At 46.1% G+C, this 15,555-nt stretch overlaps 1 protein-coding gene across 12 annotated transcripts in view; it reads left to right on the top strand.

Annotated features, from left to right (window-relative positions):
* The window catches only part of rimbp2b (RIMS binding protein 2b), a 66,290-nt gene that overhangs the window by 45,673 nt on the left and 5,062 nt on the right, over positions 1 to 15,555 (top strand). For 3 of the 12 annotated variants that reach the window (XM_069178159.1, XM_069178155.1, XM_069178151.1), the window contains 15 exons: positions 290 to 399; positions 486 to 1,358; positions 4,084 to 4,235; positions 4,739 to 5,404; positions 5,690 to 5,839; positions 6,478 to 6,639; positions 8,106 to 8,882; positions 10,030 to 10,138; positions 10,666 to 10,791; positions 12,135 to 12,316; positions 12,489 to 12,657; positions 12,828 to 12,890; positions 13,100 to 13,203; positions 14,038 to 14,064; positions 14,594 to 14,665. In XM_069178159.1, the coding sequence (XP_069034260.1) occupies positions 290 to 399; positions 486 to 1,358; positions 4,084 to 4,235; positions 4,739 to 5,404; positions 5,690 to 5,839; positions 6,478 to 6,639; positions 8,106 to 8,882; positions 10,030 to 10,138; positions 10,666 to 10,791; positions 12,135 to 12,316; positions 12,489 to 12,657; positions 12,828 to 12,890; positions 13,100 to 13,203; positions 14,038 to 14,064; positions 14,594 to 14,665 (3,742 nt within the window). Of the gene's footprint in view, positions 1 to 289; positions 400 to 485; positions 1,359 to 4,062; positions 4,236 to 4,738; positions 5,405 to 5,689; positions 5,840 to 6,477; positions 6,640 to 8,105; positions 8,883 to 10,029; positions 10,139 to 10,665; positions 11,975 to 12,134; positions 12,317 to 12,488; positions 12,658 to 12,827; positions 12,891 to 13,099; positions 13,204 to 14,037; positions 14,065 to 14,593; positions 14,666 to 15,555 lie in introns of those variants that run through there. The other 9 variants (XM_069178149.1, XM_069178154.1, XM_069178148.1 and 6 more) reach the window with 7 other exon arrangements.

Genomic DNA, 15,555 nt, shown 5'->3' with positions numbered 1-15,555 from the left:
CCTGTCAGCACAAAAAATAATTGGAATCCTCAGCACACAGATGTGTGAAAAAGGGCCGGAGCCTCCAACCAACACTGCCCACTGCTTTTTCATATTTGTAAAAAGCAAAATAAAAAATAGAATAAAAACAAACTTCATATTTTCAAAGCAGCAAATTGTTTTTCCTTGAAATACATTAGATTTGCAGCAGAGTTTGACAGAACAGGTGCAGAGTTATTGTAAAAAAAAAAAAAAACTATGTGTACTGCAATACTTTGGCAGTTAACTGTTCATTTGTTTTTCACTGTAGTTACAATCCTTATGATGGGCCCAATGAGCATCCTGAGGCAGAGCTCCCCCTGGTGTCAGGGAAGTACCTCTATGTTTACGGAACAATGGATGAGGATGGCTTTTACGAAGGTCCGGCCTATTTTTATTTACATTGTTTAATCTTTTGTATTTCATGACATCATCACAGTACCAGCTATCTCCTTTTTGTCTCTCAGGAGAGCTGCTGGATGGACAGCGGGGACTCGTCCCTTCCAATTTTGTGGATTTTGTTCAAGATGAGGAGACACCCTCTGTCCAGCACAGGGACACAGTGGCTAAAGAACCTGGCTACCTCAACCACAGTAGCCTGGGGCCTAAGAGACTGGGGGTCGGCACAGGAACGGGAACGGGCATAAGCAGCCTGCTGTCTGACAGCAAACTAGACTGTTTAAGCACCAGCAGCTTGGGCATGGACCTTCTGGGCTCCTCCAGCAACGGGACAGGAACCTTGGATGTCAACATTGACGAAGTCGGTGAAGACATTGTGCCTTATCCCCGCCGCATCAACCTGATTAAACAACTGGCCAAGAGTGTGATTATCGGCTGGGATCCTCCTGTAGTCCCACCGGGCTGGGGCTCCATCAGTGGCTACAATGTCTTGGTGGATAAGGAGGTTCGCATGAGTGTCCCCTACGGGGGCAGGACAAAGTCTCTTATTGAAAAGCTCAATCTAGCCACAAACACCTACCGTATCTCCGTGCAGAGCATCACTGAACGGGGCCCGTCGGACGAACTCCGCTGCACTCTTCTGGTGGGGAAGGATGTGGTGGTGGCACCTTACTACCTGCGGGTGGACGGCATCACGCAGGTCTCTGCTGAGCTCTCTTGGATGCCCAGTAACAGCAACTATAGTCACACCATCTTCCTCAACGGTGCAGAGTATGACATGGTCAAGGCTGGGGGCTACAAGTACAAGTTTTTCAACTTGAAGCCGATGACAGTTTACAAGGTGAAGGTTGTCGCGCAGCCACATCAGGTGCCTTGGCAGCTTCCGATGGATCAAAGGGACAAGAGGGAAATCTCTGTGGAGTTCTGCACTCAGCATGCAGGTTAGCCTCTAAACCATTACTCACATTAGCACATTCATCGGATCTGTAAACCACAGTTAATGCAGGGACTCTCTTCTCCATGTGTATGGTTGTTTGGCCATGGTTGTACCTACTGGGATGTTTTAAGTAATTCTAGCATGGCTCGAGGGATGGCAGCGTTGGTTGGTTGGTAAGTCCGCCCTACCGAAAAAAAAAAAAAAACAGCCTCACAAAAGTCCTTGGTGGTGTGACTTTGAACCTAAAGTCCTGTTCCTGCTGTAGTAAAGTTCAGCTGTGCTAAATATACAAGTTTTGGCCACTTGGGCACGGTTGAGAGTTGTTGAAGTGGATGTTGACTATTTCCACACCCAGCAGACACACAGCAACATTAGCTTTCATTTGGCAGCGTGTTTGCCCACCTGGCAAATGAAAGTCTGATATTCACTCCCTTTTAAGCTCCTGTTTACTGTTTTTAATGCCCTGAGAAAAGCATCCAGCTTTTTTAGCAGCAAAATGCTTCAATTTCTGTTTACTGTCTAGTCGCTACTTTTTTCTGCTGATAGGTGCTGGGCAGTTATAGTGTATAGTAGGTTTATAAGAGCTTTATACAACTGCCTGCCTTGTCTGGAAACAAAGTTGAAAAGGAAACACTCAGACTGAACCTGAGTCTTAGTTCTATCAGTGTTTGCAATCGCAATCATTTTTGTGAGTTTTGTTTGAAATGTGTATTTAGGATAAATGGGAAATTTCGCTTTCCTTTCCCTCCCCAATGGAATTTTCAGTTGTTGTCGTCTCTGTGCTGCTTCAAAGTCATCTATTTCACAATGAAAGCTGATGATTTACATCCAACACAGCAGTCTATATTTATTTACTCAGCCACACGCTTTAAGCCCATTACATTTACCAACCTGACAAACATCTTAGCCCTTTTCATTTCTCCCCAGCCACTTTTAGATTGCCCTCAAGGATCTGTGTGTGTGCTACTGCGATAAGACACATGCTTGGTAGAAAAAAAAAAAAACATTCAAGAAGCATTCTGTGAAAAAAGCTGCCAAACACTGGAAACAAGAGTTTCTCGCAGCCAAATTAGTGTAAATAGTGAGCACAGATCTCTGGGATTTCTGCTCCCAGGAGGCTCGCTGTTACTTCACTGTTGCCAGCACTAACTTGGGTCTCGCAGCCTGACTGTCTGGCCACGGGAAGTCTTTTAAAGTGAGAACGCAATAAGAGGGATTTTTCTCCAAGGTTAACTACATTTATGCCACTGTTTTGTGAGAGTAAATGTAGAGGCACAGTGTGGTTAGCCAATTGTAGGCACAGATTAAATGTGGCTCAGACATGTTGCCATGTATTTCACGAAGCACTCAAGAGATGGGATTGTGATTATTTAACATGGAAAAGAAGAAGAGCACCCTCATTATATAGATAGTAGTTCAGAAGTTAGTGGCAAACAAGAAATAATAAAGAAATTAGGAAGTCAGGAAAAAGAAAGAGGGGAGGACAGAGAGAGAATGAGACTAAAGTTTGGATTGACATTTCCTGTTGGCAGCTGAAGAGCCCGCATGCTGAGAGTTCATTAAATGATCTATATATTGGACATGTTAATGAGAGGCGTCTGAAATAGTCTCAGTACTGGTGGCAGACAGCTGTTGTCAATATGGAGGACAGTGTCTGGAAGCACTATATTAGGCTTTCGCACTCAGCACGTGGTCCTCAAACAAGTGACTTCATTAGTCCTCAGCGATACAACATTTTTATTAATATTAGTCACACAGAGCAGCCACCAATTCACTGCCTGGAAATCAGTCTCTGCTGTTTTTTGTCCAGTATTAATGAAAGTGGCTCAACTAAATTATTAATTTAAACTCTGATTTCAGCTCTCAGAGGAGCTTGTTGTTTATGTCAGATGTAGTTTAAAAATGACAAGAGGAAATGAAATCTCTGAACAGCCACTGCTGCTGTTCCACGACTGCGTGTTGTCTGCTGACAGTCAGCGTAGAAATGTGATTTAGATTGCACTGATGTGGATTCTCGGACGGTCACACCGCTTCACGTCGTGACTCGGACATATTGCTGACCGCATCTGCACACTCGCTCACCATGTGACCACAGGTGAGCAGCAGCACTGGACAGATGGTCATGTTGTTTAGTATGCAGGCATAGCCGACAGATTGTGGCAATAGCAAACTGTGTTTTTCTGATGCTCCATAGAAAATTGTCAGCAAGAATCTGGCAACAGGATATTGCTGCACACACGCTGATGGGTGTATTTTGGCAAACTTCAGATTTTTCAACCGACGTGGCACCTGACCCTCGATGTGCATATGAATGAACCATGGGATACATATCATGAACCTACACAGGGATGAACATAAATACAACAACATCATCCTACAAACTACTACATTGAGGTGTAATAGATGCTAATATTAGGCTGTCTATAATTCTAGCACATACCAGCTGTTCAGTTTGGTCAATTTAAAAATGCTTTCAGAATAATTTGAATTTACATTATTTTTAATACAGTTCTTGTTATGCAATCTTTAGAGTTGACACATATTCTACAGTTCCCCTAGAATGAATATATCCTTATTTCATACCTCAGTGAAATGGATATTGAATGCAAGAAGTCCACCGTACTGAGGTCAGCACATTCATTGTTGATGGAATAGGTAGGAGTGGTTCAGCCGCTGCTGAGGTGTCTCTGTTTTCTCTCCTTATCCAGTGTGTGTGTTATGCTCCCCAGGGCCCCCTCTCCCTCCCCAGGAGGTGCAGGTCCAGTGTAGTCAGACTCCCGGGGTCCTGCAGATCAAATGGAAGCCGCCGCCCCTGACACCTTCAGGAACCTCCAACGGGGCCAGTGTGATTGGTTATGCCGTGTGCACAAAGGGACAAAAGGTACCAAACGTGACAAACTTCTTTTTTTTTTTTTTTGTCTTACGTGCAGATCTTAGAGGAGGTAGCCTTTGCCTTCTTCAACACAGGTTACCTCTGTGAGTGGTGCTCTATTGCCATCTCCTGGAGAAATGATTAAATGCTGGTATCCTGCCCCTAGGGACAAGAAATAAGACACAAAATTTACCCCAACAAATTCTGTCTCATAAGCATGAAATTAGAAACAAAAGCAAGTGTGCTGGCAAGAGCTACAAACAAGTATTGTAGTGCAGGTGTGAAGTATGTGCTATAGTTAAGAATGGTCAGCCATCAGAGCCAGAGCTACAAGAATACAAGTCTGTCTGCCTTGACTGGTATAAAGTGACTTTAAATGTTGAATAAAACAGGTATTTTCCTGCAGCCAGGGTATCGGAGACATGTATGTTTGTATGAATGCAGAGTGAGTGCTTGTGTATGCTGACATTTTGCCCTTTGTTAAGAACTCTGTGGTTCCTTTCTGAATGCAGATAGCAGAGGTCTTGTACCCCACAGCAGACTATGTGACCGTGGAGTTAAACAGGATTCAGTGTCTGGAGGCCCGGGAAGTCATTGTAAGGACGTTATCAACACAAGGCGAGTCACAGGACTCGCCTGTGGCCGTCATCCCACACAACCTCTTGGGCTCTCCACACCTCTCCCACAGAACCATGGCACCTCCCCACTCTATGCCACACCCGCAGTCCCATCCGGTGCATTCACAAACCCACCCTCCTTACCCATCAACATACCCCCCGAATCACCCTCAGCCCCAGGTGCAGCCTCTGTCTCAAGCCCAGCCCCACACGCTGCCCCACGCACAGCCGCACTCGCAGCCCATCCACCCCCCTCCTCCTCATTCTCAGACTCATTTTCAGCGCCACTCCATGCCCAAGTCCAAACCATTAGTAAGTGCCAGAGAGCCAGAAACCAAAGAGCATGAGGTGGGCATTCGGCCAGCCCAGCCATGGGAGCGCTCCCCCTCTCCGCTGCCTCCCATGCGCGGACCCAACCTGGAGCCGCCGCACTTCCAGCCACGCCGATCGCCCTCTCCTCAGAGGATCCTGCCGCAGCCTCAGGGAGTCCCCATCACCAACACTATCGCCAAGGCCATGGCCAGGGAAGCTGCCCAGAGAGTGTTTGCTGAGGGCAACCGGGTGAGTGAGGATTTAAATACGAAGCATTATCTGAGCATGTAATAGAATTTAGGACCGAGTCAAGGAATTTGATTTTTTTTTTTTTTATTGGGAATATCTGATGCCGTAACATGAGTTGTTTCTGAAAATCAGGTTGCAAGATAGCACTGTTTAAAATTGGCTCTTAAAACTACAGAATTAAAATCATGTAGGACTATATTATGACAAAAGGGAAAAAGTAAATATCTCACCCATTGTGATCACTTTGTTTCATTCTTCTTGGTTGTTCGTGTCTATTTTTTCCAGGTTGAGAAGAGGAATATCTTCAGTGAGCGAGGTAATGCCTTGCATCCACTCAACTCTGATGAAGAGGAGGATGGCTACGACTCTCCTCATGCGAGGAGGAGAGGAGCCTCGGTGGATGAATTCCTCAGGGGCTCAGAGTTGGGCAGACAGGTACGTTACAGGGAACCCGAGCTGTGCTCAGCCTGTCAGTGCGTGTGCATTAGTTACCTACATGTAGGCAAATCAAATCACGTTGTCAAATCATTAAAAATGAAGCCCTTCTTTATCTTTGTCTCTGTATTGTTTTTATTTAGTAGAATCTTGTATACCTCATTTTCAAAAACAAAGACATTAAGAGTTGGAGGAAAAAGTGTAATCCAGTTGTAAAATGAATTTTAGCTAAACGTGCATGATTTTAGTGATGATGTAGCTACAGAGGAGTTTTCACCAACGTGCTCAACATTGTGAGCACCACATTTCGGCTTTGATTGGATTCAGCCAATAGCGGGACCTCGCGGCCAGTAGACTTGTTAAATATCATGTTGATAACTAAAGGAGATTCTGCGTGCTAGGCAGTTAACTGGAGGTTATAGCTGCTTCTGGACTTGTCTTTAGGTGACATCATTGTCTGCAGTCAGACAGGGCTGTCGTATTCTCTCTGTAGAGTGTAGAAACACTTTCCTTTGTCTATTTCCACATAATCACACCAAAATGTCACCAAAATCAAAATATCTAAATATAAAACTTTATGAGCTTTCTGATCTCTTGGTAATAATCTTTTTCATCGTTCTGTCCCTTGTTTCCTTTAGCACCATCATCACCACTACAGCCACAGCGAGGAGTACCACACAGAGAGCAGCCGGGGGTCCGACCTGTCCGACATCATGGAGGAGGACGAGGAAGATCTTTACTCCGAGATGCAGCTGGAGGAGGGTCGCAGGCGCAGCATCAACTCTCACAACACTCTTAAGGTAAACACTTCACTGCGCACCTTCAGTCTGTGGTGAATAGGGGGGAGGACGCGGGACGGTGGGGAGAGACAGGGGGTTTAGGGAGGGAGGGTCCTGACACCTCTCTGGAGCTGTACAACCAGGCCTTTCATGGCTTTGCCCGGCTGAACTCCCGTGCCTCTCGTTAGCTGAGCCAGCCTCCCCACCCCAGCCTGCTCCTCCAACCCGCCCCACCAGCGCTGCTTTACTCATTCTAGGCTGAGCTCTCGGGTACGGCTGCGTGTACAAGATGCATGAGAGACTGGAAGGCTGTGAAATGTTTTTTTTAATGGTGTGCATTGCATTTTAACTGCACCAGAGTAGTTTTACAAAGTGTTACAGTTAAATGTTGAAATTGAAGTGTAAATATTAATATACTGTACTGTATCAAAGGGTCATGGCATATCAAGTGCATATGGGAATCTCATTTAAGTGAGTACTTAAATGGACATATTCACTTTTGTTTATGTCCGTCATGTCTTGTATGTAAGTAATGTTGTTGGTACATGATCCTGTCTTCATGTGGTCCATCAGTGGGGGAGTGTGGATGTAAAGCCATCATGATAAAAAAAAGTATGAGAGTAAGAGGTACTGTAGTGGTTGATTTGTCCTCTTATTATAGCAGACTTGCTCTCAGAAGTCAGTAGAAAATCCCTGCAGGTTTGGTGAGGTTCTTCCTGTGTTTGTCCAGTTTAAACTTGTATAGTAATGCGTTGCTCATGAGGGGTACATTGGTGTATGTACTCTTTATATGCACCAATACTGCGTCTCCTTTTGGTCATCACCATCTATTTGTAAATCACTGTTGCACATTTTCCATCCTCCTTATATGTCTGTAAAAACATTATTATTATTATTATTCAAATATGTACAGTCATGATTGAGAATTAATTAGACCAGTTAGATATTGCTAATTAAAGATGAACTGTCAACTTTGCTTCTGCTACTGATTTCTGTGAACAGACAGCATGTTCTTAGTGGCTGATTTTTCTTCTCACTCGGCTTCACATTGTTGATTTCTGTCTTTTAAAAAAAATATTTATCTGTTCATTTCATCCACATTGATGTTTTCATTTCTCCTCACCTGTGACACTAACTCAGCCTCTCACCTACTTTTTGTTTGGATATTTCCACGTATAACCTCTGTGCCCAGTTTAAAAGATATCGCTCCATCTTTGAGCCTTGACAGATTCCTGTTCAGAGCATGCCATTTCCTCCTCACGGAATGACACTGCATGTCTTACTACATTGCCACAAATAACTAATTCTGTCTTTATTTTGTCTTTCCCCCCCATTTGTTCTATTCACATACTGTGTTGTTTCCTGCCTGTTCTAAAACCTTCGAAAAAACTTTTCAAACCCCCTCACAAAAATCTAAACTGAACCTTTTGACTTGAACTGACTCTGAATGAACTGTAAAAACTGTGTCCACCTGCTCATGACTGAAGGCTTATTACAAGCGTCAGGACTTAGCTGAGGAAAGAGACTGCTGGGATCTCCAGAGGGAGGTGGTGAAGCAGAAGTCGCTCCGCAGCAAGCGTCTCCACAGCATCCCCGAGGTGGCCGAGGAAGAGTCGGACTGCGTGGACGGCATGGGCCAGCGCCTGTGCTTTGAAGACGGCAGCCGGCCGGGAACGCCGCACACTCAGCGGAGGATGTACCCCCAGGACTCTCACATGCGCAACCATTTTAACCCCGGCAAGAACTCGCGCCTGCAGCGCCAGCGCTCCTCCCCTCGCTTCACCGACAGCCGCTACGGCTACAACGCAGACGACCGCAGCTTTGGACGACCCAACCGCCAGAACACCAAGAGTCCTGACAGCGGCCTGGACTGCGGCAGTGAGGAAGAAGGCTCTTTAGGACGGGGTCATCGAGGGTACTATGCTCACGGGAGCCCCATGCGGGGTCCTGTGCGCATCATCCACTGTGAAGGCCCGGTAGAAAGGCGGGCGCTGGCCATGGGTCGTAAAAGAACTCTGACCCGCCAGTGCAGCGTGGAGGAGGAGTTCTCTGACGTCCAACTGACAGCAGCCAAGTCGATACACTCGGGTGACTTTAGGAACAGGGAGCACTTTGGGCCGGGTCGGGAGGCCGGGCCACGAAACTACACCCGGGAAGGGGCCCTGAGCGAGGGCAGGCTGAACGAGCTGGACAGGGTCTATTACAGCCCCCACAGGGAGGCTAGGGCCCAGTCTTTGTCCAGGCTCAACCGGGACCAGGTGCTGGTGTGTGATTCAGACTTTCTGCTGTACTTTCCATCAGCAAGCTGCCGCCATTCTGTTTTCTTAATGTTGTCTGTTTTTTTTTTCTTTCGGTTTATGATGAACCTCCCCCCCCCTTCCCTTTCATCTGGCATTTGTTTCCCATTCTTGACATGTTCATAGTTGGTCTGAGTTTTATTTTGTGTGAATTACTTTGCTTGTACTGAGAGTGTTAGGTGGATTTTTACAGTAAAGCTTTCAATTACCTAAAGGCCATTTAACTCCGTTTTGACTTCTCATGTCTTGAGGGGAAAGGCTCCATTTAGAGGACAGTGTCCGTGCAGTGCATGGAGACGTGCTGCCCCCGTCTTCTCTTCCTCTGCCTGTTGCCTCCTCTCTGCCCAGCTGCCGGCCTCATATGTTGCTCTCCATGTGTCGCCCTGTAGAGCTGCAGCTGTAGTGCTCCACCTTGTGCTTGGAGCTTTTATTTCTGCTGCCTCTCATTGCTTTACATACGATCAAGACTTTCGCTGCCTGCAGGGATTCATTTAGCCTTCAACCCATACGCATCATCTCTTGCTCGTCTCTTTCAGAAGTTTCAGCAAAAAAAAAAAAAAATCTTTTGTTCATCATATCACATATTACATATCAAATGTTTTGATTGGTATAATCCAAAGCCTCAGGCTGAAGCTCAAATGGCTTTGCTCATCCAAACACATCTTTTAACCATTTTGGACCACACTCGCCCTCCACCTCTGCTCTTCTTCTCATCCTTTCATTCTCTCTGATCTTCATTCATCATGTCTCATATGCCATCATCTGCTTCCTTTTCTCATCAAGGAGCTGACATGCACAGAACAAAACAAACCAAACAAATGGTCTTTAGCGAAACATCTGACCCTTCCTGTACCCCAGTCCATGTTGTTGTGTTGGGGTTGATTTGATTTACTTGTTTTGATGGTTTGTTGGGTTTCCTTATTCTATTTTTTTTTTTTACTATTATTTTGCCTCCCTAAGGACAAATGGAAGCCACATCATTTGCTCTTACGGTTTTTCAGTTGTTTTAACAGGATTGTGGGATTCTTTTAAATGATTTTAAGTGTGTACTTGTCATCCACATTGCAGGCGGTTTGTCATCCTAACCTCGTCTCTGTTCTTTTTTACCCTAAAGATCATTGGGAACTCATCGTCACATGGCAGCGGCAATCGTCTGGACCACTCAGGGAGGAGGCCGGTTCACATCGGCACCCCCCCTCAGCGACGAGCCATCCCATCCATTGGTTAGTGAGGTCACCACATGAGGATCTCCACCTGCAGGGCCACTGATGTTTGTGCTGTTTATACCATGTGTTTCCCTTCCCCATATGAGCCGAGCTGTACATCTCTCACATAGAGCTTTAACAACCACGTAGACCCTCTTTGTGGGGTGTTTGCTCACCCTGTAGCTGTCCATCCTCATGAACTGGGTTGCCCAAATGTTCACACGCAGTTTTTGCAGGAAATTTACCTCAGACACCCCCCCCCCCCCCCACCCCTCGACCATGCCTGTGTTCACTGTGGGTTTACATGTTTACCTGACCACCCAATCTGACCCGCCCGCAACAGTGCAAGCATTGCTGTTTTACACCCAGTGACTCCAGAGTGAAACCTGTTGCCTTGTACACCCCCCCCCCCCACACACACACACACACTTCAGGGCAACCTCATCATCCTACTGTCTCGGCATGAGTGAATGGGCCATGGGGTAGAGCAGAGTGTGTGTGCGGGGGATCTCTGACTGTAACGCTGTGATTGGTGTCTTCTGTAGAGATCACCATGGACAGTAACAGTGAGGGGAGTGAGGGGAACCTCTCACCCGACAAGGCGGATGTTTACTATGGCAGGGTAGCTCGGCGCAGGAAATGGCGATCTATGTCCTCAGAGGATCAATATGGTATGTGGTGCAGCTTCTCTCCAAGATGACAATTCACCTTGACAATGCCAGAAAAGGCCAAGAAACCGTTCTTGAACACATGCAGTGATATGATGGTGGTCTGTGTTCTGTGCTGGACAGCTAGCTGCTTTGTTTAGTTTAGCCCAGCTTAGCTGAATAAAGCTGACGGGGGAAGACAAGACTGGCCACTTTTTTCCGTTGCTGGAGAATGAAAAATCCCTTTCCTGTATGTACTCCTACACCTTCAACCCCAAGAAACCCCAACCCACCCACTCTTCCCATTCACCCTCCATGTCCAGACCACTCCTCACCCCACCACCCACCACCCTCCTCCTCCCCTCCTCTTTTCCTTCTCCTCCTTGCCTTTATGAGACAGTAGCCAGTCTCCTTTGTTGATTTTGCATGACCCGTGTGCAGTGCAGTGAGAAGGAAAGATACATTATTGGATGAATTAGTGCATTCTTGCCTTGTTGGTATCACTCAGTTGCACATTCATTAACTCTGCTGCCATCCAAAACAAACGTGTTTTACACCGTTGACGCACATTTTACATCTTCCAGAAGGCACATTCCTCAGTTCGCAGCTGTTGTAACTTCTCCGAGCCATTATTCAGACTTACAATCTGCCATTTAAACATTTAACATGGTGATCCATGAGAAGCATGGGGAGTTGATATCAGGTTCATCCCTTCCCCCTCACTGTCCCTGATATCTGCGTTGCCAGGAGCTGTCGGGGTATTCGATGTGTTGCCTCCCATGGGAACGCGCCTCCTTTGCCCCTTTTTTTTTCTTCTGCACATTGTTTCCAGATGTGGCCGTAAAAGCATGACATCACACCTGCATTCGATGTAGGAATGATCTCTTTTGTCATGTTTAATCCTGGGAAAAGCATGCATGTTAATCAGCCTCTGTGAGATAAGGCAGTGAAACAGCAATGAACAGTAGTGCAGTGTTATTTGTGTCCTCCTGGTGTGCACAGTCATTCAGTTTCCCTTTGCACCCCAAACGCTGCTTGACTTGTGTTTCCCGTGTGTGCTGTTGTACTGTGTTCTGTGATATTTGGTAACTGACACGCCAGCCAGGCGAGATGTGTGAACAAAGAACCCTGCTGTGCTACGATTCGATTGTAAAAACGTATTTTTGCTTTTCGTGGAGCATAATTTTGAAACGGATTAAAACTATAATTTATGGCATTCGACCCCTGGCTCTTTTTTCACACATGCATCTCATCGCCCTCTCCCCTGTCAGCTCTAACAGAGAGACATCTTCTGCTCTCATTGCCTCTACAGCCAGCGTGGCTGTATAAGGCTGGTAGTAGCAGCAGAGGCCTCCTCTATGTTTCAGACGGCTATGGCGGGCGCAGACAAGGGCGTGGGCGGCGCTCCCCGGAGTACTATGAGGAGTCGGAGCTGGAGGAGCTGACCCGAGTGTTTGTGGCTCTGTTCGACTACGACCCGCTGTCCATGTCCCCCAATCCTGATGCTGCTGACGAGGAGCTGCCATTCAAGGAGGGCCAGATCATCAAGGTGGTGGACTCATTCTCGACAATACCAAGTCCTACAGATCGATGTGTTTCATAGCTAACTTTAAAAGGCAAATACAAGGTGTTAATAAAAGCTAATGCTTTGCAGGTTCGATGGCATCTGTCCTTTTGTTTCTGGTCGAGCGCCCTCCTCTGACAATTTGTCGTCCTTTTAGGTGTTCGGGAATAAAGACACGGATGGTTTCTACAGGGCGCAGATCCGAGACAGAGTGGGTCTGATTCCCTGTAACATGGTCTCCGAGATCCAAACGGAGGACGACGACATGATGGACCAGCTCCTGAAACAGGGCTTCCTCCCCCTCAACACTCCTGTGGAGAAGTTAGGTGAGACACGATTTTCCCTAAAGGACGCCTCACTGTTTCTTTTCTTTTGCCCTTTTAACCTCCGTGTCTTTGCGGCCAGCTTAATGCTGCTCTGAACTGTCTGGTACTGACTCGCTTCTCCTTACCTCTACTCTCCCCACTTAATTATGTTTTTCTGCTTTCCTGTGAAGTGAACTGCGACCGTTTCAAAGATGGCCGCTCAATAAACCGCAGGTCCAGAAAGTCCAAGAGAGGTCTGTGTCCGCTGAGAAGTTCTTCTGCTCTCTGCTTTTTTTCACTCCCCATCATCCCTCATCTGTGTCTGTAGCTAATTCCTTCTGTACTTGCTGTCGCTAAGATTTCCCCTAATCTGTTAATCATATTTCTAGTTAAGTTATTTTACATTATCATCACAGATTAATCTTCTGTTTCTGTGGGGTTTTTTTGCTTCTACTCTTCGCAGAAAGAAACCGGCGGAGCGGGCGTCAGCATCCGATGTCAACACGGAGGATGGTGGCTCTGTACGACTACGACCCCCGAGAGAGCTCCCCTAACGTTGACGTTGAGGTACTGTCCCCTTACAGTTGCAGCTCTCCACCTCGTCTTGACCATTCTCTGTCACAACCATCATGTTAGCAAAAGCATTGACGCTGTCAAAGCACAGAAGCATTTTGAGCTGCACGGGCGCTGAGATTTTTTTTTTTTCCAGGTTCAGAAGTTAAAGGAATAGTTTGACATTTTGGGAAATGCGCCCAGTCGCACTGTTGCCGAGAACCACGAGAAGATTGATACCGCTGTCATCTTTGTGTGTTGAAAATCAACAGATACAAGAATCCAGGGGAGGAGAGCTCGTCTGTTAACAACCTCCCCCGGCTCATTGCTTCGTTGCTGAAGATTTTCTGAAACATTTCAAGGGTCTCCGTTACAGATTTTTTGGAGTGTGACACAAAATTGAATGGAATACTCTCTGCTTAAGTCCAGGGTGAAATCCCAGATGCACACGTACCAGTGGTCACAAAAACACGTGCAACAGTTGCTGATGTTGATCAGTCACCATAACTTCAAATATTCAGACACAAAAGTTACAGCGTCGCCCTGCCTCATGCATATTACTGTCCTGCGCTCCGTTCGTGCACAACAGGAAAAGTCTCCGAACCTTTTGATCGCACTTACGAGAGTGGTATCAATCCTCTTGTCGGACTCTTGACAAAATAATGTCCATGTATTCCTTTAAATCCGATTAAGGGCAGCAGGTGATGCTGAATGAGGAGTTACAGTTAGCGTTGTGTTAGCTGGAGGATTGAAAGTACTTTCCAGTGCTGTTTATTTTTTTTGTTGGCCCGTCCCCCCCGCCCGGTTTCACTTACTCTCACCTTTCTATTGGCACTGCCACCGACACAGTATGAAGGCAACAGACTGAATGAGGAGGTGAGTGGGGGCGAGGAGGGTAACTCTACTGTCTGCTCTGTGTGTGTTTCCTCCCCCGTTTGTTGGAGTGCAGAGGAGGAGGTGGGCTTCGGACGACAGGCCTCTGTCCTCAGTGGTCATGAATATAGCCCCCCCCCCGCCCCGCCCTCCCTCCCATGCATTGCCTGAGTCAGCATCCCCCCCCTCCTCGGTTTGGTCTTTTGTGTCGACCTCTCTCCTACGTACTGTACATACGCTGTGTTTGGTTTGTGTGTTCTCGAGAACCCCATCGGAGAGATGTGCCCGGTGTGTTGCAATCCTATCTTCAAAGCTACAACATTTGATGCATTTACAGTTGCAACAGTCCGTCTGCCGAGACTGAATTGACACTCGTGTTTAAGATGCATCACATTGATTTGGAGAAGGAAGCACAACATTTCAAACTCATCAAATCCCACTATATTTGATGTTTTGGAAGGTTTTCGGTAAACTGCTGTAAACAAGAGTCAAAGTCCAGCAGAGCATCTCAACGCTGTTTTTTGTTCGACAGGCCGAACTGACTTTCTGCGCCGGTGATGTCATCAATGTTTTTGGTGAAATAGATGAAGATGGCTTTTACTATGTAAGTACACAACGTTTGTGTTTTCCTGTTGCAGGACGAAGCAGCTTTTAAAACTCTTCAAAAGTTTCAGACACTCACAGTAAAGTAAGGATGCTTTCAGAAATCTCTCCACGTATGTTTTTTATTTATCAGCGAAGTCGGCAGTAAACCAGTTGACCCACTTTTGCCTTTGACACAGAACCAGTTGGCACTTCCACAGTTTTAGGTCTGGATTTAGGTCTCCGTCAGTTCTGGCTCCTCATGTGATCCCAGACTGACTCCATGATGTTGAGATCAGAGATCTGTGGGAGTCACACCGCCTGTAGCAGGACTCCTTCTTCTTGTAGCTCAACGCAACTCTTAATGAGTCTGCTCGCATGTTTGTCCTGTTGCAAAATGAATTTGGGAGTGATCTGATCAATCAGGCAATATACAGTAGGATAGATACAAATGAAAAGTTCTTTTGCGCTCTGCTGGATATTTTAGAACCAAAGCAGAAGCAATTAAAACTAGTGGCAATCTCTTAAACAGGTATAAATAATGAATATAAACCTATTTAAAATGTCTTGTTAAATTATCCACCAGTTTTCTATGTGGATGACTTTCATTTAGAGAAAATGCTCTGCAGGATGGTGTCATATTTCAGTTCTGTTGTAAAGTTAGAAACATTCTGTTTAGAGTACTAATAACAGTCTGATCTTATCTTTTCTAATAATATAAGTTTGACCCGACGCTGTAACACTATAACAACACTGCATCTTTATTGAAACATCTCCTACATGCTGTGAGGACGATGAGTTATCAAGTGCAGTATGCAGCTTTAGCTTCAGTCTTTTAGCTCAATATTATTTAATTCACACGCCTTTAAAAAGTTTATTACAGGAAAACATAGTTTGAGTGTTCCCGCTGCG

This window comes from Embiotoca jacksoni, unplaced genomic scaffold, assembly GCF_022577435.1.
Source record: "Embiotoca jacksoni isolate LCO1_2020_lvr unplaced genomic scaffold, fEmbJac1.0.p SCAF_8, whole genome shotgun sequence".
Taxonomy (NCBI): domain Eukaryota; kingdom Metazoa; phylum Chordata; class Actinopteri; family Embiotocidae; genus Embiotoca; species Embiotoca jacksoni.
The sequence above is the reverse complement of the archived record's forward strand: the minus strand, read 5'-3'. Positions and strand labels throughout refer to the sequence as shown.